Source organism: Rhincodon typus, chromosome 13 (genome assembly GCF_021869965.1).
Source record: "Rhincodon typus isolate 14 chromosome 13, sRhiTyp1.1, whole genome shotgun sequence".
Lineage (NCBI taxonomy): Eukaryota > Metazoa > Chordata > Chondrichthyes > Orectolobiformes > Rhincodontidae > Rhincodon > Rhincodon typus.
In genome coordinates this window covers 2726772-2752612 of record NC_063344.1, presented here as the reverse complement: position 1 = coordinate 2752612, position 25841 = coordinate 2726772, and the positions used below count along the sequence as shown (strand labels likewise).

The following is a 25841-nucleotide window of genomic DNA, read 5'->3' as shown; positions in this document are numbered from 1 at the left end:
AGAAAAACAAAGAAACAAATTTAAAAAAAAGTTATGCTGTCAGAATCCCAGAGGACCAAAGGGCACACCTCACGTGAAGAAAGTTGAGAATGCGGGACCTTCAAGGTAACCTCAGCCTGTACAGGAATTGAATCCATGCTCTGTCCATTGCTAACCAGCCAACTGAGCTAACTGACCTCCGAAGTTGCATGTACAGCAGATTGTATTGCTATTCTGACTTCATACAATAAAGTTTATTGTTATTGAAACTTGTGATTTTACTTTCCTACTAAGTACCAGGAATCTCTCACTTTGTCAACTTTTAAACAAATGGTTCTGGTCCCTAGCCAGATCACTAAATTTGGTGGTCAAAACTGGAATTGCCAAGAGCTAGATAAATTCATGATGGATAAAAAAAAAGGTCTGTTGATGAAGACAGTGAGAGGAACTCATATGACCTGCTTTCGTGCTCTAGAGTTGAGGTAACTTGATGTGAGCTACTCTTACAGACCAAATGACTTATAAACAACATTCTAGAGAGCATACCACCAGCTTTTCTACAAATAAGCAGTGCTTATCGCCTGTGAGAAGAGGTTCAAATTAAATGTTCCAACTTTTACACTGTGCTAGCTCAAGTTATCTTCAGATATCATTTACAAAGCTATATACATTATTTCAACTTTCTGAATAATCATTATACGCAATTAAGCATTGCCCTTACTTATATCAAGTGGTAAAAAAGATTAATCTTCCAATCATTTTGCAATCTTCTCAGTCCAAAGAATTGTGTATAAAAAACCTTTCAATCAATACGTATAAACAATGCAAATAGAACATAGAGACACAGTGAATACCATCTTACCTGAGTGACTGTTAAAATGTGTGAAATTTGCAAAGTAAGGAGGTGCAGATTGAGGAGTAGCAAAAATATCCCCTCCAAGATCAGTAAGAAGATCAAATGAAGCCACTTTCTTCTCCTGTTGAGATCCTTGAGAGCGACTTACTGCTGGAGACTTCAAGAACATGGAATCATAAATTTAACTAATTCGCTGTGCATCAAAAAACTCTGTTTTATCTACATTTCTATCAAGTGTTGATGGAGGTAGCAGTGAGGGTGCCAATTCGGCATTAGCTCGAGGGCCTGACAGATGGTAAAGTATGATGAAAAATGTATAATATGTGCGTACTATTTTTGGTTGTGGAAATTGGATTTTGAAGTAGATGCAGAGGGATTTTGGTCAGTTATGAGAAACTTTGTTCAGATAAAGGTCAGAAAGTCACTCTGGTCACCCAGTGATTCAAATACATCATTGCTAAAGAAACAAGGACATTGGCCAACTGCCTAACATACCCCTGTGGTGTTAATGGAAAGGATATTTATGTTGTTGGATTTACAACAGGCAGAGTAAACAGAACAAAATCATTACTTGTGATTTCAGAACAGAGGGCTCAAAAGTTCAGTTCAGATGAACTCCGAGTTCAGTTCAGGAGAGTACAGTTTTCTTTTTTCAAGTAGGGCAGCCAAGTTTTTACAGTTCAGTTCAGAAGAACCATTCACCACAGCAGAAATAGTTTCTAGAATGTGAAGCTTCCAAGCTAGCAGAGTTTGGATAGAAGACTTCAAATTAGACTTGTGAAAGTTTAGACCGTCAGTATTGTTCTAGTTTCACTCAAAGGACTTGGGAAGAAATTGCAACAAAAAAGCAGTTTCAACAGTCCAAGGAAAGCATCAACTTAGTACAGGCAGTTCCCGAATTGTGAATGGGTTCCATTCTAGAGTCTGTTCACAAGTCGGAACACAATGCAGGACAATATAAAGCAGCTGTTCATAAGTACAGGAAATGTTCATATGTTGGGTCTTTAAAATTCCCTGTATGGGATTACATTGTAAGTTGGATGTTTGTGAATCTGGAACCCCCTGTAAAGATTTATAAAACTGAGATAAGAGTAATATTTTTCTTGGATTGATTTTCTGTAATAGATAATGTTGGGAAACAGACAAACTTTGTTTTGATGTTGGTATTAAAATCTTTCTAACTTTTGGCAAAGGACATTATGCAGACTCATGTGAATATGTTTCAGTGATTAACCACCATATTTAACTAATTACAAAAAATATTTACGAAGCTAGGTTTCATTCTGCGGTCTGATTTGTTACCATCAGCTGGGACCCTAACAAAAGACACGGCTATAAAAGGTGGAGGCTGAAGAAAGGGAGCTATTGACAATGTCAGTTTGCCCTGATTTGATGTGGTCTTTCTTGATTTTACTGAGAGGGTTGGGGTTGGGATTGCTGGTAATTAATACATTCAATAATATGAGCCAAGACAGATCAAGTCTTAATAAAGTAATAAAATTCAATTAATAATAAGGTCAGTCTTCTGCGTAGTTTGCCTCAACAGATTACATCAATAGATGATGTAGGGGATTCTATGCCATCCATACACACAGGCAGATGATATCACTGATCTAGGTAAGACAAGAACTCATTAAACTGCCAACGCAGGTTAAAACATTTAAAAAGTTGGTTAAAATTAACTAGTCTTAGTTTTAGCTGAATTTTAATAAAATTACCTAATGCAGGTTTTGAAAAAGGACCACCTCCTCATTGCAACCCCTCTCCAAAATCAGTTCACTCTCTCTCACGGCACATTCCCATGCATGCAATACTTTCCCTTTCGTCTTCTTTTGCTTCACTGTGCCAGCTCCCAAATATTTTTTCCAGGTGAATTTGCAATTTACCTAGTCTTATACCACTCGAGTGAACTGAATTCACTGTCACAATGAAATCTCTTCGACAATAGGCCAGGGCTCAGGGAGGAATCAAGTACTGATTGGGTGACCGCTTTGCAGAACACCTCTCTTTTGTCTGCGAGCATGACCCCAAGTTCCCCAAGCCTGTTGCTGTAATTCTCCATTCTACGCTCATTCTTTCCTGTTCTTGGCCTCTTACACTGTTTTAGGGCAAGAACAGGAATTAGTTTGCAATCATCTGAAACCAGATTCACAGTAACTTAGATACTTCAGAAACTTGATAAGACTTGATCTGTCTTGGTTCATATTATTGAGTGTGTTAATTACCAGCAGTCCCAGCCCTATCAGTAAAGTCAAGAAAGACCACATCAGATCAGACACTGTCAATAGCTCCCTTTCTTCAGCCTCCACCTTTTATAGCCGTGTCTTTTGTTAGGGTCCCAGCTGATGGCAACAAATCAGACCTCAGAATGAAACCTGGCTTCATAAATATTTTTTGTAATTAGTTAACATGGTGGTTAATCACTGAAACATATTCACATAAGTCTGCATAATGTTCTTTGCCAAAAGTTAGAAAGATCTTAACACCAACATCAAAACAAAGTTTGCCTGTTTCCCAACACTATTACAGAAACTCAATCCAAGGGAAATATTTAAATACAAGCCTTTCCTCACTTACTTGGGTTGGTGTTCCTTTGCTCAAATGTGTGGTTTCATAGAGAAGTGACTTTCCTGGTTTCACTTCGGGTGTGCTACTTGCACTGCTGGCAGAGGACCCTGAAATAGAAGCATGGGCTGCTGCTACTGCCCAGGCCCGTTCAGCTGGCACAAACCTGGAGGAAAATAATGTACAAAATTCATCACGCTGCACTAAGAAACCATGTAAAATAGGGTAAAACAGAGACTGAAAGAATAACAGTATATCAATGGAACATCAGTATCACTAAATCAATCAGAGCTGCATCAATGTAACACTTATACTTTGGTTTTGCCCATCAATGTTTCTTCCACCACTGAGACTATGTAATTTTCAGAGGGATTGCAATACCAGAAGATGATAACGTAACCCAGTGCTTGTAGCTGTGGGTACACAGGATGGTAGAGTTTCTGCTACAATGATCGATCACAGTAGTAAAGGTATGCTCAAGTTTCTCACACAAACACAATAGTTTGAGCCTGAATACAAAATCCCTCATGAATCAGTGCACACAAGCAGTGAGAGCATAATGGACATTCTCCAGTATAGGATGGGGTTGCCAGGAAATGAGACATTCTTCAACTGGTTGATTTAAGGCACCAAGTATTGCTTTTAACTGATTTCAAATGACTGCTTGATCTAGACTTGGTTCATAAAACCTTTGGCCAGTAGTGAACTGAAGCTACACACGTGTATTCTACACTGCTGGAACTGACAGCATTTAAATATATTTAAATATATTTAAACTGAATTTAGAATCATTACAGCAGCAGGAGAGACAGAACTGTATCTATCTTTAAATCCCCCTGTCCATTGCAGGTACAGGTAAATAACACTGTGACCACGTCTGCGTGTCTGCTAAATACCTGAATGCAACTCAATGAACACTGCTGAAAACATGCAATTGGAGAAAACTGCACCATTTTGACTTGGAAGCATAGCTAGGTTTGAACCCTTCGGGTTGATGGAATTGTGATACTGGCGTAAAAGATTGCTCCATTATGCAGAGAGACACAAAGCATGGTTTTGGGAGACTGGAAGGTACACAAGAGACAAGAATTAGAGGAGATTGTGGTAGTAAAGAGGGCCTTTTCCTAATGATCCCAGCATCACAGATGTCAGTCTTTAGCCAATAAGATTCACTCCACATGATATTGACAAACAGCTAAAGACACTGGATATTACAAAGGCTATAGGCCCTGATAGCATCCCTGAAACAGCACTGAAGACTTTTGCTCCAGAACCAGAACCACTCCTAGCCAAACAGGGAAAGCAGCTGATTTGAGAGTATGTCAATATTTCCAATTTTTAAAATGAAAGTAGGGTATTTAGTTTGTGTTCGAGCCTTTAGATTTTTTTAAAACTCATTCATTCAAGGGATGAGGGCGTTACTGGCTAGGCCAGCATTTATTGCCCATCCCTAATTGCCCAGAGAGCAGTTAGGAATCTACAACATTGCTGTGGCTCTGGAGTCACATATAGGCCAGTGTGGGTAAGGATGGCAGCTTCCTTCCTTAAATGGCATTAGTAAGTCAGATGGGTTTTCCCGACAATCGACAATGGGTTGATCGTCATCATTAATCTCTTAATTCCAGATTTTACCATCTGTGTGGTGGATTTTGAACCCGGGTCCCCAGAACATTACCTAATTCTCTAGATTAAAAGTCCAGCGCTAATACCACTACATCATTGCCTCCCCATATTTTCTGCGTTTATCTGAGTAATAACTCATTAGGTTTCACAGTATGCCCACACTTAATCTAAGGGTAATAAGTTGTCTTTAGAGTAATGATGCCATCTCAGAAGGGTCAAGTGCAGTGTACTTCCTGCGGTATGTGAGAAGTTATGGCCATACCCTGTGCTCCAGACAAACATCTGCAGGAAGTGTCACCAGCTGCATAACCCTGTGCTCCAGCTTTCCGAATTTGAAGAGCAGCTGGAATCACTATTGTCCACCTGCGATGCAGAGGACCACCCACGTGGATAGAATGTTTAGAAAGATGGTTACACCGCAGATTCGAAACTAGTGAGGGCGATGGTTCCACAGGGGAGAGCCAAACGATGGCACTGTGGGTGATTCAGTTGTACAGGCAAGGAGGAAGACGACTGGAAGAGCCCCATTTACAGGGGATAGCCATAGTCAGGGGATCAGCCAGAAGTCATGGTCTACATTGGTACCAAATACATAAGTAGGAAAAAGGATGAGGTTCTGAACACAAATTTCAGGGAGTTAGGAAGGAAGGGATATCAGATTTGAGGAACTCTGCCAGGTGGGACCTGTACAAGCTGTATGTGATATACCCCATTTGGACTGGGACCGATATCCTCTCAGGAAGATCTGCTAGTGGGTTTAGTGCGGAGGGTTTAAACTAGCTTGTTGTGGGGGGGCGGAGGTGGGTGTCAGGAACTAAAGGTAACCAAAATTCCAAGGAAATAAAGTTAGTAACAGGAGCTGGAAAAGATACAGGGAGACTATAAGACAGGAGAAACAAAGCATAGAGTGTGATTCAAAAGCAGAATGACATCAAAAATACAAAAGTAAAGGCATTCTACCTGAAAACATGCAGCATTCCAACGAGGTCGATGATGTAAAGGCACAAATAGGTCACAATAGACATGGATCTCACTAATTGCTATTACAGAAACATGACTGCACAGTGATCAGGACTGAGAACTGAATATTCAAGAATATTCCATGTTTAAGAAGGAAGGACATGAAGGAAAGGACACTGCATTGATTATAAGGGATAGAATAATACATTAGTACAAAAGGATCTCGGATCAAAAGAACTACGTGTGGAATATGTTTCGGCGGAACCAAGAAGCAGCTGGGGTCATCTGACATTGGTTGGAGTTATTAACAGACCACCAAATTATGATGATAATGTGGAGCATGGAATTAATCAGGAGATGAGAGAATAATTAGTATGGGCAACATAGTTCTCATGGGTGAATTCAATCCATATATACGACTTGACAATTTTTATACTCTATGTCCTGAACAGTGAAGGCAAGTATGCCATATATCTTCTTGACCACCTTATCGACTTGTGTTGCCACGTTCAGAGAAATGTGGGCCTGTACACCTAGATCCCTCTGGAAGTTGATGCTACTAAGGGTTCTGCCATTTGCTAAAGTCCATATAGACAACATCTACCGCCCTGCACCCAATCAAGTTTCTGAGACACGACCTTCCCCACACAAGGTTGTGCGCCTTGTTAGAATTACTTCCTATCTCATGTACTTTAGTAATGTACTGGCGTGGATTAATGACCGGTAGACATACAGAAGAGAGAAAGTAGGCATGGATGGGTAATTCTTTGTTGACAGGCTGTAACTAGTTGGGTACCACATGGGTCAGGACTTAGGTCCTAACAGTTCACAATATATATCACTGATTTGGAGTTGGGGACCAAATGTAGTGTCTCCCTACTTGCAAATGATACAAACTAAATGGAAATGTGTACAATAAGGAAGATGTAAAGCAGTGTTAGGGGGATTTGGACAGGCTTAGTGAATGGGCAAGAAAATGGCAGATGGAATATAATGTGGAAAACTGTGAAGTTTGCACTTTGGTAAGAGAAACAGATGTGCAGTTGTACAAAATGTCCTGTCAATAAATCACTGAAGGCTAACACACATTTAACAAGCTATTAGGAAGGCTGGTGGATTGTTAGCCTTTGGTGCAAAAGGATTGGACTACAGGAGTAGTGAAGCCCTTCTTCAATTGTATAGAAAGCAGGTTAGACTACATCTGGACGATTGTGTGCAGTCTTGATAAGATTCCCGATTACCAGTGGCATACAGAATTTTGGGGGCAGGATGGGTGAAAGGCATTCAAATGTCTAATCAGCCATAATCATACTGAACGGCAGGGCAGGCTTCACAAGCTCAATGGTCTATCCCTGTTCTTTTGTTCCAAACTATTCATGGAATATAGAACAATGTCAATTTAGTTTTAAAAAAGGTTCAAGGACAGAACACAGTGAGTTATGATAAACAACTGTTTTTCAGACAGTCATATTTCCAGATGTGGAGAATTATAGTAAGATGTTAAAACTATCAAACCTGGAGGTGGGGCAGACAATGAGAGTGATACCAATTGACTGTAACAGGAAACAGGCTGGCAAAATGAGAAATAATTGACAGATGGATAATATATAACAATAAGAGATGTTGCATCTTGACAGAAGATTCAGAGAGAACCAATATAGACTTAATGGCATCATTCTAGAGAATGTACAGGAACACAAGGACTTTGGGGTTCATGTAGAACATTGAGAAAGGCTGGACAAGGTTTAAAAATAAAACCGTTCTGCATTAGGTAATGGTGCAAGAACTATGGAATACAGATTTAAGGTTTTGAGCAAGAAATGAAGTGGTAATGTGAAGAATGTTTTATTTTGAACATAGAAAATGATAAAAACCTGAAAGGCACTGACTATGAGTGCGGTGGAAATAGTGATGAGTGATTTCAAAAGGACATTAGATGGACAGTTGAGAGAAATAAACTTCCAAGACTAGAGGAATGCAGCAAAGAACAGGACAGACTGGATTATTCTTTAGGGAGCCGACATGCAGTCTATGGATCAAATGGCCTCCCTCTGTGCCATAATGATGCTGTGACTAGGTGATTTTCAATAGGTTCCTTTAAAGACAAAGGACAATGTATTGGATTTGATAGCTGCAGCGCACTGGGGAAGAAAGAGCATCAACTTTTATTCTCTACCTTGTAGTACTCAACAGGTTAGAGGTTGCTAATCGATGCACCTACGTGCATCATGGTTAGTTTACCCACAGCCCAGTTGAGATTCCAGCTGTATAACTAGCATAAGGCACAAACTGTCAACACAATTAATAAACTTGCAGAAGCACAAAAAAATTATCAGCTACAGCTATGTTTTTTTGATTTTCTGCATGATATTCCAAATTGTATGAAGATGAGATTGTATTTTGAATTATCAGTGGATGTAAGCATAAGAAAGAGTTCAAAGGTACTGGTGAGACCTAAGTAACAATAGGTTTCTATAATGACCTTTCCCTGTTGCTGCCCTGTTTCAGAAGAAAATTAAAATGTTCTAATTGAACTGTTGCACTGTATGCAAAGTATTAGTTCTGTCCATGTTTAACACTTGTATTTAGTTTTGCACCAATTGTTTTGCATCTTATAATGGTCTCTTCTTTATTTTAAACGTTGCTCATGGGACATGGGCATTGAGAGTCAGCATGGAAAAAGGCCCTTCGGCCAAAATCGTCCATGCTGACCAGATTTCCTCAACTGAACTAGTCCCATTTTCTTGTGTTTGGCCCATATCCCTATAAGCCTTTCCAATCCACGTACATGTCCAAATGTCTTTTAAATATTGTAATTGTTGCTGGGCTAGCACATTCTGCCCATCTCTCGTTAGCTTTGAGAAGGTGGTTGGGCCTATGACACCACCCAGAGGAACACCTGAGATGTCCTGGAGCTGAAATGATTGAACTCTAATAACCATAATCATCTTCCTTTGTGCTGGGTATGACTCCATCCAGAAGGAGGTTTACTTGCTCATGTTTGACCTGATGCCATAAAACTTCATAGGGTCTAGAGTCAAAGTTATGGACTCGCAGGATAGCTCCCCCCGGACTGTATACCACTGTTCTGCCTTTTCTGCAAGATCTGTCCTGATAGAAGAACAGGACATATCCAGGGGTTGTGATGTGCTGGCTGGGATATATTGTCTCTAAGGTATGATTCCACATATATGACTATGTCAGGCTGTTGCTTGAGTAGTCCAAAACAATGGGATGTAGTCTCAGGAAAAGGGTTAGGCCATTTCAGACTGGGATGAGGAGAAATACCTTCACTCCAAAGGTGGTGAACCTGTGGAATTTTCTACTACAAAAAGCGGTGGAGGCCAGCTTACTGAATATTTTTAGGAAAAAAACAGATATATTTTGAGAGGTTACAGGGATATAGGGAAGAAGTCTGATGCTAAGCTCAGCCATTAACATGATGAATGGCAGAGTTGGCTTGAGGGGCTGCTTCTAAGTTCTGTGCTTCTGTAATAGAAAACCTCAAAAGTACAGGTGTCAGATTTATTTCCTTGCTTAGATGTACATAATCAAAATACTGCATATATGTTTGATCCACATGCTTTAAATCAAGAAGAGAAGAAATTTTAATCTGGTGTTCTCAGAAAGTCCTCAGAGTCTGGTGCTTCATTTTGGGTATACAATCAGGAATCCAAACAGAGTCTGTTCTGAGGAAGGGTCACCGGACCTGAAACGTTAACTGTTTTTTTCCTTCACAGATGCTGTTAGACCTGCTGAGCTTTTCCAGCAAATTTGTTTTTGTTCCTGATTTACATCATCCGCAGTTCTTTCGGTTTTTATTCAAACAGAGGGTATGACTGCAGAATGTTTGGCAGCATTTATTTAGGATCATCCAACAAGTCTCAAGAGTCCATTAATTCATGGAACAAACTGTCACCTAGAGCTACTTCTGTTGAAATGTTTAATAATTTTTACAAAAAAAAAGACAAGCAGATGACCAACTTTTACTGCCAGAGAAATATATGAGCTTTACAAGATAACAGGAGGTGATCCTAAGCTGATCTAGTCCCATTTGCCAGCATTTGGCCCATATCCCGCTAAATGCATCCTATCCATGTACCCAACCAGATACCTTTTAAAGGCTGTAACTGTACTTGCCTCCACCACTTCCTCTGGCACCTCATTCCATACACGGATCACCCTCTGCGTGAAAAAGTTGAAAAGCTATTACAGAAATGTGGCTCAGGGAGGGGCAGGATTGACAGCTTAACAGGGCAGCATGATGGCTAAGTGGTTAGCACTGCTACCTCACAGTGCCAGGTACCCAGGTTCGATTCAACCCTCGGGTGACTGTGTGGAGTTTGCACATTCTCCCTGTGTCTGTGAGGGTTTCCTCCGGGTGCTCCGGTTTCCTCCTACAGTCCAAAAATGTGCAGGCTAGGTGGATGACCGTGCTAAATTGCCTATAGTGTTCAGGAATGTGTAGATTAAAAAAACGAAAGAACTGCGGATGCTGTAAATCAGGAACAAAAACAAATATGGTGGAAAAGCTCAGCAGGTCTGGCAGCATCTGTGAAGGAAAAAACAGAGTTAACGTTTCGGGTCCGGTGACCCTTCCTCAGATTGTGTAGATTAGGTGGGTTGTAGGGGGATGGGTCTGGGTGGGATGCTCTGAGGGTTGGTGTGGACTTGTTAGACCGAAGGGCCTGTTTTCCACACTGTAGGGATTCAATGATATATGATCTTAACGTCCAGGGGCATAACTGGTATAGGAAAGATAGAAAGGGGGACAAGAAAGGAAAGGAGTGGCAGTTTTGGTTAAAGATAAGATTACAGTTGTACTTAGGGAGGATTTTCCTGGGAGAAAGTCAGTGAAGTTATATGGGTGAAACTGAGAAATAAGAAGGGATGATCTCCTTATTGGGATTGTACTGTAGGCCTCCCAGTAGTCAGTAGGAAATTGAGAATCAACCATGTGTAATGATCTCAGTTATCTGTAACAATAGTAGGGTTGTAATAGTAGGAGATTTTAACTTTAACACAGACTGGCACTGTCATAATGTTAAGAGCTTGGGTGCAGGAGAATTTGTTAAGCGTGTACAAGAAAATTTTCTAATTCAATATGTGGATGTATCTACTAGAGAAGGAGCACAACTCGACCTTCTCTTGGGAAATAGGGCAGGACAAGTGGCTGAGATGTCAGTAGAGGAGCACTTTGGGGGTAAGTGATCATAAATCTATCAGTTTTAAAATATTTATGGAAGGGGTAGACTGGTCTTGAACGTATGCCATCAATTTATCAGATAAATCAGCAAATGACCCAAGAAATTGTTTTGGTTCCCTTGACATCCAAGATTACTTGTCACAGATATTCAGCAAGCAAGGCTGCAAAAATAGCAAGCCCACCCAAAGTGTGAGGACTATACAGGCTAATCTAACTGCACATTTTGTTTCGTCCCCCCACATCTTCGCTTAATTTCCAATGCGCCAATTCTTTGTTAAAGGTTTACGTTCCAGTTTTGAAAATATACAAAAGACCAGCAGATAAAGAAAAAGAATGTTACGCAAAAGCATTTATTAGTTAACAGTGATGATCACTTCTGTTACTCCTATTTAAGATTTTTAATAGTGCCTCCATCAAATCCATTACAGTAATTAAAGTGGCATTATGACAAAGTAGTACCTGTGGAGATGTGCTGAAAGCCAAGGTACTTTTGGTCATCTGTTTTGGATGTCCTAAAGTTAAAGGATTCTAGGTTAGAACCTTTGAGCTTCTGAAGAATTGAAAAATAATATTTATATTCCAGTCATAACAGCTGCAGGCTTCCTAAGAGTGCCGCCATTGCTCATTGCACTCACCAGATCAGATTATTTCCTCCATGCCAACAGTAATGGAATATTGACACTCCATAAACAATGCCTCCATTATGGAATTGTCTCTGATAGAATAACCTCAGTTCACAGCATGCCTACAGGTAGGCTACTAATTTGATCACTGGGCCACAATATGATATCAGACATTGTGCCTCTTAGATGTCTTTCCTTCTTCCCTTCCAATGCCAAACTCACTATGTTTCTCTATTCCTTATTAACTTCCGATGCTCCTAAGGACACTTTACCTTACTTTTTCTTTCTCCTAAACATCTCCCTATGTAATAATACATGTACCTCATGTTCCATTTGTTTCCTCTCATTGCGATATGTCAACTTATTCTTCCTAATTCGCTTCCCAGAATGATTAACAAAAGGCTCACTGCCTTGTGGAATTGACATAAGGTTCACAAGCATTTCATGTTCTACTTACAGATTTTGAGCCAAAATCTGACAGCAGATGAGCTTAATTTATGCAACTACTTTGAATACCACAAGGGACTGACTAGCACATCTCAATGTTTAACCAGGCCACATGAACAACCAGAGATTTAACATTTACCATCTCTTCTTCTCGTATTTTTCCTGCAGGAAATCTTTGACTTTCTGCGGATCTCTGAAATCTGGATAAATAGATGATCTTTCATCGTACAATCCCAGCCAAATCTGTTTACAGACCTGAATAATAAAATGCAGAAAATGCCATCCTGTTAAACATGCCAAATGTACTAGTTTTAGAATTTAACTTTGTACTTGTTTTTCAGCAATTTTGCACATGTGTATTCAGAGGGTGCAGATCTCTAATTTCATGTGACCAGTGCAATTCACATTTAAAAGTGCGGATTATGCATTAATTCAGTGTCTTCTTTATAAAGAATATACCTTCAACAGTGTCTTATCAGCTGTATCAACTTCAACATCAATAAAAAGAATCAACGTATAATATTAAGGTGGATAGATATGAGGGAGATTAAGTAATCCAATTAAGGCAGATTTTTTGTACAGCTCATTAAATCCCAGAAGCAAGAATCAAGCAAGGTAGAACATTGTAATCCTCTATCCAATTTACAGCATGGCACCAAACAGACATTAATTCTTTAATCAATTTTAAAAATTACAAAGGTTTTATGAATTCTTGGACTTGTACATCAAATGTACTTCATTATTAAAGTAGAGTGAATGTACAATATATAGATTAGATTTAATATTCACAGAAACACAGCAAATAGCAGCAGGATTAGGTCATTCTAGCCCATTGAGCCTGCTCCATCATTCAATATGATCACGGTTGATCATCCAACTCAAGTGCCCCAAGAACTTTATCTAACTCATCAATGAAAAAAAACCAATGTTTCAGCCTCAGTCTCTCTGTGGCAGAGAATTCTACAGGTTCACTGTTCTCAGGGTAAAGAGATTTCTCCTCATCTCAGTCCTAAGTTGATTACCCCTTATTCTTAGACTGTGGCCCTTGGTTCTGGGCTCCCTGGTCATCGGGAACATTCTTCCTGTATTTACCCTGTTTAGTCCCATTAGAATTTTGTAGCTTTCTACAAGGCTCCCCCTCTTAACTCCAGTCAATATAGTCCTGATTGACTTTCTCTTCATACCCAAGTCCTGTCGTTGCAGGAATTAGTCTGATCAACCTCTGCTGCACTACCTCCATTGCAAGAACATCCTCACTAACATAAGGAGACCAAAACTGCACACTATGTTTCAGTTGTGATTTCACCCAGGTCGTGTACAATTGCAGTAATTCTCTTTACTCAAATCCGCTCATTACGACAGCCAAAATACCACTTGCCTTCTACACTGCCTGGTGCCCCTGCAGGCTTACTTTCAGCGACTGGTGCAAGGACACCAAGGTCTCATTGCACCTCCCCTTTTCTCAATCTATCACCATTCAGACAATAATCTGCCTTCCTGTTTTTGCTAGCTAAAGTGAATAACCTCACATTTATCCACACTATACCTCATCTGCCATGCATTTGCCCACTCACTCAACTTGCCAAATCACATTGAAACATCTCTGCACCCTCCTCACAATTCACCATCCCATCTAGCTTTGTGTTGTCTGCAAATCTGGAGATATTACATTTAGTTCCCACATCTAAATCATTAATTCTTAATCATTATCTGTAAACAGCTGGGGTGCAAGCACTGTTAGGTGCAGTATCCCACTCATCACTGGCTGCCACTTGGGAAAAGACCTGTTCCTTCTTTCTCTTTGCTTCCTGTCTGTCTGTCAACGAATTCTCAATCCACGTCAGTGGTACCCCCAATCCCTGGCAGCTGAAGAACTTCTGAATGAGTCAACAAATGTAACTGGCTATACATGTTTCAGTCAGGAGTAAAGCTGCAATGTTTTGAAATTTGATTTTAAAAAATCAAATTTTTCATGAAAAATTACACGAATTTGTGAAGGCATTATAGAATTAGGTACGAGACACTTAAAGGATTACATTAGAGTAGTCTGTAGGAACATGGGCTTTAAGAGCAGGAGTAGGCCATTAAACTGCTCGAGTCTGCGGCATCATTCATTGAGATCAGGTTGATTTGATTGTGATCTCAATTCCACTTTCCTATTGATTCTCAAAACATTCAACTCCCTTATCTATCAAGGGGCACTTTGTGAACTATTCCAATTATAGGCAGAATGTGAAGGGGAAGGTTAAAATAGCTTTGTACCAGTCTCTGGGATTTCGGTACATGAAGGAGGATTAAGGGTTTTACAAACATGCCTATCAACTTTGTTAAGGTTGGGGCACTGGCCTGTGGCCTAATAGGAAAGGGATTTAATTTTGTGACACTTGTCAGCCTCTATTCAGCAATAGTCTGGTGTGTGGAGTATGTATTTGGGTTCTGTAGGTATCTGGGAATAGACTTCAGATTTTGTTTTTAGTCATTCATGGGATGTGAGTGTTGCTGACTCGGCATTTGTTGCCCATCCTAATTGCCCAGAGAGCAGTGAAGAGTCAACTACTTTGCTGTGGGCCTGGAGTCACATGTACAGCAGATCACGTAAGGACAGCAGATTCCTTTCCTAAAGGACATTAGTGAACCAGATGGTTTTTTCCAACAATTGGCATTATTTTCTTAAACTCTGAATTTAATAATAATCTGGAATTAAAATATGGGAGATGGGATTTGAATCCAAGTCTCCATAACATTAGCTGGGTCTCTGGATTAATTACCTTACAATAATACCACGAGGCCATTGCACACCCTATTGACTGTTTACTATTTTATGAGTGTCTTTCAGGATCTTTATGTTCCTCTTTCTAATCAGTACGGGGATGCAACAGCTTAGAGGTATTATTGTTGGACTGTTAATCCAGAGACCCAGGTAATGTTCCAGAGACCTCGGTTTGAATCCCGCAATGGCAGATGGTGGAAGTTGAATTCAATAAAAGTCTGGAATTAAGAGTCTAATGAGGACTGTGAAGGCATTGTAATTGTTGGAAAAACTCATCTGGTTCACTAATGTCCTTTAGGGAAGGAAGCTGCCATCCTTACCTGGTCTGGCCTACATGTGACTCCAGACCCACAGCAATGCGGTTCACTCTTAACTGCCCTCTGGGATGGAAAATAAATGCTGGCCCAGCCAGTGGTGCCCTCCTCTTGTGAATGAATAAAAACAAATAAACTGAGCCCCCATTGTCCAAATTGTTTTCCCATTTCTTTCAATTCCTTCGGAGTTAATTGTGACCTAGTTCTCACTTGCAGGCCTAATATTTTCCATGGCATCTTTTGACCTGGAGGTAAACACTTTAGAGATATATTTGCAAAAGTTTGTTGGGCAGAGAACAGTTTCAAAGGAAATAGCTGATAGTGGATGATTTTTTGAGCATTCCTAGAAGTTGAGGAATTCTCAAGGAGATGCAATCCATTTTGAATCTTCCATAGAACTGAACAGGTACAATGTTACATACCAGATGCAGACCTCAGTACTGTGTCACCCTAGATTACACAGTAGTCTCAGCTACTCTCTAGAATAGGAACTCATACATAACATTGGATTTTGGGGGTTGTTCTCCTCACAAAAACAAGGCTGAGTAGAGATTTAATTAAGATATTTTTAAAACAGAGGAAAATAGATCCGTATTAAGAAAGGGGGTGAAAGAGATGGATGGGAATGCAGAACTGAGGTAAAAATCAGATCTGTCATGATCTTCTGGAATGGCAGAACAAACTCAAGGGGCTGAACGGCCTGCTCCTAGTTCATAAGGTCAACGTCACAAGTGGTCTGGGCAAAGTAAAACTCTCCTCATTGATGGGAGAGTCAAGAGCAGCAGATTGTAATTTAAGGCGATTGAGAAAATGACCATGGCAACATGAAGAAAAAGACTGCTATGTCAAGAGTAGTAAGCAGGTGGAATGTGTTGCCCGAAAGTGTGGTGGAACCAAATGCAATCACAGTTTCAAAGAGACCCGAATAAGCACCCAAAGAGCGAGAATTTGCAGAATTATGGGAAAAGAGGAGAGAGTGGGGCTAGCAGAGTTGCTCCTTCAGACTTCTTTCTTACAAAGACCCTATGAAAGAATAAATATTTGAGCCCTGCCACTGCTTCATCGACCTCACTACTCTACATTAGTATTTTATCTGGTGCCTAAACAAAAACTATTTCAAGCATTTCCTTAAAGTGGTAAATGCAATTATAACTAAAGTATTAATAAAAGAGGATTAATTTAACGAGTGTTATACAAATAGGAAGTAATAATGACTGGATGAATGGACACTGAAAACAATGGCATTACAGTAGAGATGCTTCCATAGAATATAAATGCAGAATACAGCATTGGTTAAGAACTACACTATGGCTTACTTACAGGATATTCAAAAGTAAATGATATCAAATGTAACACACAAGACTGAACTGAGCAGAAACTGAAGGGTACAAGGTCACAAATCCGTGAGGTGCTCCATGAGGGACTATTCAAAAACGACAAAATACAGTGTACTTCAGGAATGAGTCAAGGGCCATGGAACACAGTGCATGCTACAATTTATCTTATCATATCTTAAACACCCCCAAAGACCAAATGGCCAAGTTCTACCTGTATTTATATTACATATTTTCTGCTTTTCCCTTTTCAAATTTTGTGGGCAAGGTTGGTACATGCTGAAAGCTGGTTGCACCCCTTTCTAGTTCTGATCAATTATCAGACTTGAAAATTCCAACTCTGTTCCTCGCTACACCAATGCTGACCTGTTGTTCCCCTTGCTGTTGCCTCATTCTGGATAAATCCTATATCAGAACACCAAGTCTTACAACATGAGATACATACAAATTGATGGAAATTTAAACTTCATACGTCATCCCAAGACGCTGACCATAAAGAAACCTTTTGATGCTCTGGTGATTTGTGGTAACATCACAGGCAAAAGATTAGGAAATCAGTTTTTTGGCGGGGGGAGGGTGGAGGTAAAGGGAGGTAATAGGAACCCTTTTCTTGAGAAGAATTGCTGCACAGCAACATTCTTAAAATAATTGAAGCTTCACTGGCTTTTATCTGTTCAATTGGCAAATAGTAAATACTGCAACAGTATATCAATTTTAGAGACAGCTTGAGATTTCTACCTCAATATACAACCAAGATCTGAAATTTGCAAATTTGTCAAGAAGAATCAGTCTCAAAACATGCAAACAACATCTGAAGCATAACTACAGGAAAGAAATCTGGTCAGACTGCAGCACTGCACCCAATCTCTTGCACTTATTTTCAAAGTTGGCAACTCTTAAAATGTCACAAGTAATAATGTACAGCAATCTCAAACTAGACAAAGAGAAAGGGCTTAGCTGACAGCTACAAGAGCATCAGGAAGTTAAAACACCTATTATTCCAGTGTTAAAATAGTCTGAACTTCAATTATAATGATGAGAGATATTGTAATTAATATTTGATCCTCTCCGATGTTCAGCAGTTTCTAATACAAGGTTTTGGAAATGTTGGCCCTCAACCAGTAATGATTGCATTACCTTAATGGAGGGCCAAATTAGATCCTTGGCATTCAAATGTGAGAAAGAAAATGGATTAATAAAAAGAATTAGTGTTTAAGATGTTCATTTTCTTCCTTCTCTGTCTCCCTGTTCTCATTTATATTGCAACAGTTATCATTTCTGCCCTACTTTACATACAATATCTTTACCGAAGACAATCCAACATTTGAATAACTCATTAATCTTTAGCATTCCTGAAAAAAGACATTTTCTAAAAGCTTTTTATCTTGCACATATCAAGACATTTGCAAGAATATCAATTCAAGGAAAAAAGCAACATTTATACATGAGCAAAGTGCATGATTGGCAAGTGGATTCTGATTGGTAGACGCATTGCCATGGAGAATACATCATTAATGCTGATTGACAAATAACAGTCAGGAGTTGTTTAAATTTTAAACAAAGCAATTTGACTCTGATTGGTCAGGGTAAGGTGACAGCTACCTGCTAGATCATTTTTAGAGCAATGCGCTGCTCGATCATATTTTTGCTAATCAGCCTGCATTCTCAAAGTTAATCTTCCAAGATCTGTGGTAATTAGCACAAATGGACTGAACTCGAGATACCACCCTTTATAAATAAACTAAAGAGCTCAGGAAATAACCAAAATATTTCTGCTGAGTATTGAAAACCATTTGTCTATCCATATAGTTAATCCAAGAGAATCAAGCCTGAAGTCAGAGATGGAAGGTATCAAGACCATTGCTCAGAATCAATAATATCTGATGGTACCTCATGAAGCAAAATAAACCTACCTCATTACCGTGTTTTTGAAGAAACTCGATTTCTTGTTGTGTGAATGTGGTCATGGAGATTGACTTGACTCTATGTGGAGGATTCAACCCTCGTCTAGAGATTTAAAAACACAATTTACATTTCCAGACAAATTGTGTACTTTATACATCCAGAAACTTTTAAATAACTTCCATAATAGAATTGAGTACTAATTTATTGTCACTATAGTATTTTCACTTTCCACACCCGAGTCATTAATATATAAGCAAATGTGGTCCCAGCACTGATCCCATGGCACTCCACTATCTACAGAATGCCATCCTGAAACTGGCCCCCTTATCACAAATCTCTGACTTCTATTAGTTAGCCTATCCATGCTAACATACTACCCCAACATTATGAGCTCTTCTTAAGTAGCCTAAAATGTGTTACCTTATCAAATGCCTTCTGAAAATCCAAATATAATACATCCACTACTTCCACTTTATCTATCGACTTGTTACCTCGTCAAAGACTTCTCATAAATTTCCTCTTTGTGGCGCCATGCTGACTCTGTTTGATCATATGCATTGTCAAATGCTCTGCTATTCCATTCTTTATAATAGACTCTAACAATTTCCCAATATCAGATGATAAGCTAACCAGTCTTTGGTTACCTATGGTGCTACATTGGCAGTTTGCTAATCCTCTGGCATGTTTCTGGAATCTAAGGATTCCTAGAAGATTCCAGTGCAGCCACTATCTCTTTAGCTACTTCTTTAAATATGCTAGGATGCATCATATCACGGCTAGGGCTGTCATCAGTCTTTAGCCCCATTAGTTTCTCCTCGCATGTTTTCTCTAGTGATAGTTACCCTTTTTATTTCCTCTCCTCCTTTTGTCCCTTGACTCTTTAGTTATTTCAGAATGCTATTACAGTCTTATACTGTGACGACTGATGCAAAGTATTTGTTTAAGTCCTGTGCCATGTGCTGGTTCCCAATTATTTCCCCAGCCTCCATCTTTAAGAGACCTATGTTCACTTTAGCTTCCCCCATCCTTTTCATATATTTAAAGAAGGTCTGGATGTCTATCTTGATATTAATTGCAAGTTTACCCCCTAAGTTTATCATCATCTTTTTATTTTGGTTGTCTTCATGCTGGACATACTAAATGTAGGAAGGATGTTAGCTCTGGTTGGGAAGGCTAGAACCAGGGGACAGTCTCTACCTTGGAAAGAATTGTGGAGGCTAAGTAATACAATAAATTCAAGAAACAGAGATAGGCACAGTTTTAGATTTTAAAAGCATTGAATGGAATGAGGAAAAAGTGGGAATATAGCATTGAGGTAAAGGATCAGCCATGATCCTACTGAATAGTGTGCAGACCCAAAGGGCCAAATGACCTATTCCTGCTCCTCGTTTCTATGTTTTGTTCTTTTTAAAAATTCTCCATCTTCTGGCTTATCATGAATCTGGCACATTGTAGGCTTTTTCTTTTAATTTTTCCTATCCTTGACTCCCCTTGTTAACCATGATTGATTTATCCCCTTCCTCAAATCCTTCTTTCTCACTGGGATAAATGTTTACTATGAACCGTGAGCTATTTTGTTAAACATTTGCCATTGTTCCTCAAATGTCTTTACTGTGAACTCCCTTCCCAGTCCACTCCAGCCAGCTCTGTCCTCATTCCTCTGTAATTATATTTATTTAAGTTTAGCACAGTTGTTTCTGACCCAAGTTCCTCCCTCTCACACTGAATACTAAATTCTCTCATGTATGGTCATTGTTTCCTAGGGGCACTTTTATGCTGACATCATTTCTTAAAACCTGCCTCATTACACATCACCAGATCCAAAATTGCCTGATCCTGGTTGGATCCACAACATAGTAGTATGAATTTACTTTATGAATTATTTCTCATGGCTTTCTAATTTACATGAGGATTAAAGTCACCCATAATTAATGGACTACCTTTGTTATATGTGTTGATTTATTCGCTGTCCCACAGTATAACTACCACTTGGGGGCCTACAGACTACGACCAGAGTCTTCTTTCCCTTCTTATTTCTTACCTCCATACATATAGATTCTACATCTTTTGATCTCAAGATCTCTTTGTGCTATGGTACTAATTCCATCCTGTCTTAACAATGCTACCCCACCACCTTTTCTTTCCTGACTGTCCATTCAAAATGTCACATACCTGTGTATTTTATTTCCAGCCTTGATCTCCTTTTAACCGTGTCTCTGTAATGACTATTAGATCACACCCATTGAACCTGCATTTGTGTTGTCAATTCATTTATTTTGACCAAATTCTACATGCATTCAAGTAATTTTGCATTTTTACTATTTTTGCCCTTTTATCCTACTTACTGTTGTCTTTCTAAGTTTGTACACTTTGTTCCTTCCTGTCTCACTCTTGGTATCGTTATCCAAATAGCTGCCCTGTAATGTTACTATACTCATATGCTTTGTAAGCCTACATTTCCTTTCTCCAAAACCTCTACCTCTCTAATTAGTTTAAAGCCCTTTCATGGACTAATGAAATGTTAGCCTTTATAACTAGAAGGCTGGAATACGAGAAGGATATTTTTCCACAGCTATGGAAAGCACTGTTTGGGACCATATTGGGAGTACATTGCACAGGTCTGAGCATTGCACCATTAGAGAGGATGCAGGGATATTGAAGGGAGAACAGCATTGATTCAGCAGAATGTTACCTGAGCTCCAATTATGAGGAAAAATTACATGTACTAGACTTGTATGTTTCCTTATGATGGAAGGTTTAGGGTGATTAACAGGTTTGATGCAGGAAGGATGTTTCCGATGGAGGGGAGCCAGAACCAGGTGCCATAATTTAAGGATAGGGGGTAAACCTTTTAGAACAGAGATGAGGAGAAATTTCTTCACCCAGAGAGTGGTGAGCCTGTGAAATTCACTAACACAAAGTGGTTGAGGTCAAAACATTGTGCGTTTTCAAGAAGGAGGCAGATACAGCTCTTGCAGTTGAAGGGATATGGCGGGGCGGGGAGGTGGGGGTGGGGGTGGTGGTGGTTAGGAGTGCGTGATTATGGCATTGTACTTAATGATCAGCCGTAATCATAATACATGGTGCAGCAGGCTCGAGAGGCCAAATGGCCTGCTCCTGCTCCTATCTTCTATGATCCTATGCTATATTGAGATTGATAGGGTCAATGGAAATAAACTTTTTCACTGGTGCAAAAATCCAAGGGAAGGAAACAGCACCTTAAAATCAGAGCCAGGCCATTCAAAAAGTTAGAATCATGAAACATATATAGCTCATCATTTCTGCGGCAGTCAAAAATGAGTAATGCATCCTAATTCCACTTTCCAATGTTAGCCCATAGTCATAGTTTACAGCATTTGAGGTGCACATCCAGATAGCTATTAAAATGAATCAAACGTTTCTGCCTCTACTACCCTTTCAAGTACCGATTCTACATCTCTGGATGAAAAATCTTCTCTTCGTCCGATGCGCCCTAGTGACTGTCCTCTCTGCTAAGATAAATAGGCCACCTTACCCAGGACCGTCACAATTTTGTACACCTCAACAAAATTACGTCTCAGTATCCTGAGTTCCAATGACCTCCTTTTCTGTAATGAGGTGACTGCACACAGTACACAGATGGTGGCCTAACAAATAATTTATACAATTTCAGTTTGGCCTCACTGCTCTTGTATTCTGTATCTCAGTGAAAAAAGAAAGGGTTCTATATTTAGTCTTTTAACCAATTTAACCTATCCTTACCACCTTCAGAGATCTGCAGATACTCACTCCCTGGGGCCCTCACCTCTTCTACACTTCTCATTCGTACATTCCTTTATCATCACTGCAGACTTCTCAGGATTGAATTCCACTTGCTACAGTTCTGTTCGCCTGACACTGATTAGGAAACATCTTGCCATGCATTGGATGATCAGTGGAACAGGTAAATATTAGCTTTACTCACATTAGACCTGAAATTGATGGAATTTTGTTTACACACGGTATAAAGAAACCGTGGAGTCAAGGGGATAGGATGCAGAAAAATGACAATGATGGAACAGACTTAAAAGGGCTGAAAGGCCTACTCTTGTCCCCATGTTAAAAGCAGTATGCAGCCAGCTTGCCAACAGGAACATATTGCAAGACCACCTGTCTTCTGCCTCTACTGAGACACTTCAAAGGCTGTAGAAACTGCCTGTCCTCAGACTCCACCAAGTCACTGTATTCACAGTCAAAAGTCGGCTTGTAATGACATTGTGGGTATGACTGTCATGTCTCATTAATATGACGCCAAGAACATGAGTTTCTGGGTACGCAGCACTGGGAATGGATTTATATCTTCAGCAGTATTCAATCAAATGTGAATTGTTTGAGTTTTTTTCTGGCAAATTAATTAGGAGCCCATTTTGTAAGCCTCCATATACTTTGAGGTCATTTTATCTTTTACTGCTACCCCATATTTGACAATTGAATATAAAATGTCTCCAGTTTCCTATTTTTAATGTGTTCAGTCATAAGTCCTATTTTAATTTACTTCTAGCCAAGCAAGTATTCCTTCAAACAGAGGCACACCTTTTAAAATCTCAAGGGACTGGTTTAAAGAATAAAAGTCAAATGTAAATAATAATCCCAGGTGTATACCCTAGACAGTACAAGAGGCAAATAATCCATCAATGCAAGCTCATATTCAAGCAGTTGGCCTAAAGAATTTTTATTTCCTAAATTACATTTTCTTGGTCAACTTGGAAATTACTCCACAATAAATAGAAACATAATTATTCAATGAAGTCCACAGCGACTAAAACTACAATGGAAAAAAGACAGGTCAGGCCTCTATAATTCTGCTCATAGATTTCTCAGAAATTATACTTTCCAAACATTAGTATACCAATAATTACTCAGATTATTTCCTATCAATGTTCTTCCTGTAAAGACAATTCCTTTCTTCATTTTCTCCCTTTGTATTGTACCTTGAACAAATTGGATTTGCTGCACCAGACTTTACAAATGTATATCTTTCCTTTGCTAAGTATTGCCCTAGTTATTGTGAACATGACCCCCGGTCACATTCAGCCTAGGGCTTCTGTCTCTGCCCCCCAATCCCTTTCTTTCCTCTTGAGATCTAATCCACAAAATCATGCTTCCCATTGCCTATAAGATGAAGTCAGCCATTAGTGACAATAACTAACATACGTATATACCATATATATCTGCTATTAGCTGCAATAGTAAACTCAATGCAAAAAAGTTGTTAGTTATGAAGCACGTTGTTTAGTGTTGTTCAGGCAATCCAAAGCAAATCTGTACTGATGATGCTGGAGATCTGAAAAGCAAAAAGAGTGCTGGAGAAACTCAGCAGGGCTGGCAGCATCTGTAGATAGTGTTAACATTTCGAATCCAATATGCACTACAGATGCTGCCACTCCTGAATTTCTCCAACACACTCTACTTTTCCTTTAAATGCAAAATCTTTTCTAGTTTATTCTTGTTCCATTTCTCTGGTTAACCCTTAAAGGGACTTTCCTATTTACAATATATCTGCTACTCAGGAACTCACATGAAACATTGAATCATTTACTTTCGCATACACAACTTCTGTCTTGCATTCCAAGCTACATTTTGGAAAATCATAGCAAGCCCAAATTCACATTCATTTTACAATCTGCTGCTGGTTAAGTTCAGTCCTGCAGTGGTTACCAAACTGTTTTGTTGAATTATCCCTCTTCAAATTAATTAGCAATAACAGCCATTCCCCCCACCCCCACCTAGTATAAAAGCACTGTAGGTAAAGAGTTTAATAATATTTTTAACACAAGTGGAATTTACTTTGGTGCTGCTTTCAATGCTCTTTCATACACAGTCTCCCAACACACAATGCTCTCCACTCCCCGTGCGTTAGCTAGCACACTCTGTACTACATTAAGGATTGTTTCAATGCCCCACCTCATGGATCTCGGTTTTGAGACACTGCATCCAGCAAGTTTTCTCCCTCATTCTCTAATCTGGTTACTAATCCTTTCTCTTCATTAATTACTTAGAATGCTCTATCTTCCTCCCTTTCTCTATTTCTTGGTCTGTTTCTCCCTCTCTCAGCATTTCTGGGGTCTATCTTGACATTTCTCTCCGCTGACTACGGCATGGACGCCTTCTCCCTTTGTGACTCCGAAAGATGACTTCATCTCTATCCCTGTCCGTGGGATCTGTTCTCTCCACCCCTATTCCACTATGCTCCCTTCACCTCTACGGGAAACTCTCTTACTCAGCCTGAGCCTTTCTCCCTCCACCTCCAGAATCTCCCCCTTTCCTCAAGATCTGCAGAATAGAGTTTTTTTCTCTCTCTCTCTCTCGCCTCCACGCACCAATCTGCCCCGATTCCGTGCGGATTTTTTTTTCCCTCTGTGGACTTGCTATTCCTGCAATACTCCACCCCTCCTTTGTATGGTCGGGGCGGGTTGTGGTTGTGTTTGTGTGTGTGCGTGTGCCTCTCCCTGTGCCATGCTCCCGCTCCATCTCTCCATCTCTCCATATCTATCTATCTATCTATCTATCTATCTATCTATCTATCTATCTCTCTCTCTCTCTCTCTCCCCCGCCCCGCCGTTGCTTTGTGTGGGGTTGGCTGTAGGGAAGGCCTAGCCAGGCCTCTCTCACTCACAGGATTCCGCTGCAGGAGGTGCAGACGAAGGAGCCGATAGTCATGTTGACATAGGTCGGGCCTCTCTGATCGCAGTCGAAGCACTTCCTATTGTGCTGCAGCGTTGTCATGTCCCGCAGCAGCTTCAGGTGCTTCTCCTCCTGCTTTCGCTTGGCCGCCATGGAGACCAGATCGAGCGAAATAAAGAGACAGCGGCGACAGCGACAGCGCGACCTGCAGCGGGGGACGGACTAGGGGCGGACACACAGTCCCTGAGCGGAAACCATCTCACCACTTCCGGTCCGGGGGAGGAGATTAGTCACGGACCCCATCAGGCCTGGCAACTTCTGTGGGGAGAGAAAGAGAGTTAACGTTTCCAGTTCAATGTGACACTTCTTCAGAACTGAAGGGGGTTTGTTTTGTATCCTTTTGATAAAGGATGCTGTAAAGGCCCAATGCAAAAAGGGCAAGTGCCACCTGCTCCAGAAATGTGGCATAACATTTTAAATAAAGAACTGCAGATTCTGGAAATCTGAAACAAAATCAGAAATTGCTGGAGAAACTCAGCAGGTCTGGCAGCATCTATGGTGAGAAACAGAGTTAATGTCTTGGGTGTAATAACCCTTTGAACCAATTTAAACAAGAA

At 40.0% G+C, this 25841-nt stretch overlaps 2 protein-coding genes across 3 annotated transcripts in view; both read right to left on the bottom strand.

Annotated features, from left to right (window-relative positions):
* LOC125481048 (arf-GAP domain and FG repeat-containing protein 1-like) lies at positions 1-25478 on the bottom strand. Of its 2 annotated transcripts, none has more exons than XM_048604844.1 (5): positions 25217-25476; positions 18591-18684; positions 12399-12514; positions 3413-3566; positions 1-992 (listed from the first exon to the last, which is right to left on the bottom strand). In XM_048604844.1, exons 1-5 carry the CDS (start codon positions 25375-25377, stop codon positions 786-788), a joined length of 732 nt encoding a protein of 243 aa, XP_048460801.1. In that variant the 5' UTR covers positions 25378-25476; the 3' UTR covers positions 1-785. The 2 variants fall into 2 exon arrangements, with proteins under 2 accessions (XP_048460801.1, XP_048460802.1); XM_048604845.1 differs by lacking the exon at positions 1-992 and adding an exon at positions 11649-11701 and having other exon boundaries at positions 3419-3566; positions 25217-25478.
* Positions 1-25841, bottom strand: part of mrpl44 (mitochondrial ribosomal protein L44) — a 153642-nt gene that overhangs the window by 94968 nt on the left and 32833 nt on the right. The window lies entirely within an intron of this gene.

What these genes read in the sequence shown, in the direction of transcription:
- LOC125481048 (XM_048604844.1), bottom strand. Translation starts at nt 25,377, where the DNA reads ATGGCGGCCAAGCGAAAGCAGGAGGAGAAGCACCTGAAGCTGCTGCGG. An exon ending in ACCTCCTGCAGCGGAATCCT is followed by an intron (nt 18,685 to 25,216) that starts GTGAGTGAGAGA and finishes TTAAATCTCTAG; the next exon opens with ACGAGGGTTGAATCCTCCAC. An exon ending in AAATACGAGAAGAAGAGATG is followed by an intron (nt 3,567 to 12,398) that starts GTAAATGTTAAA and finishes ATTTTCCTCCAG; the next exon opens with GTTTGTGCCAGCTGAACGGG.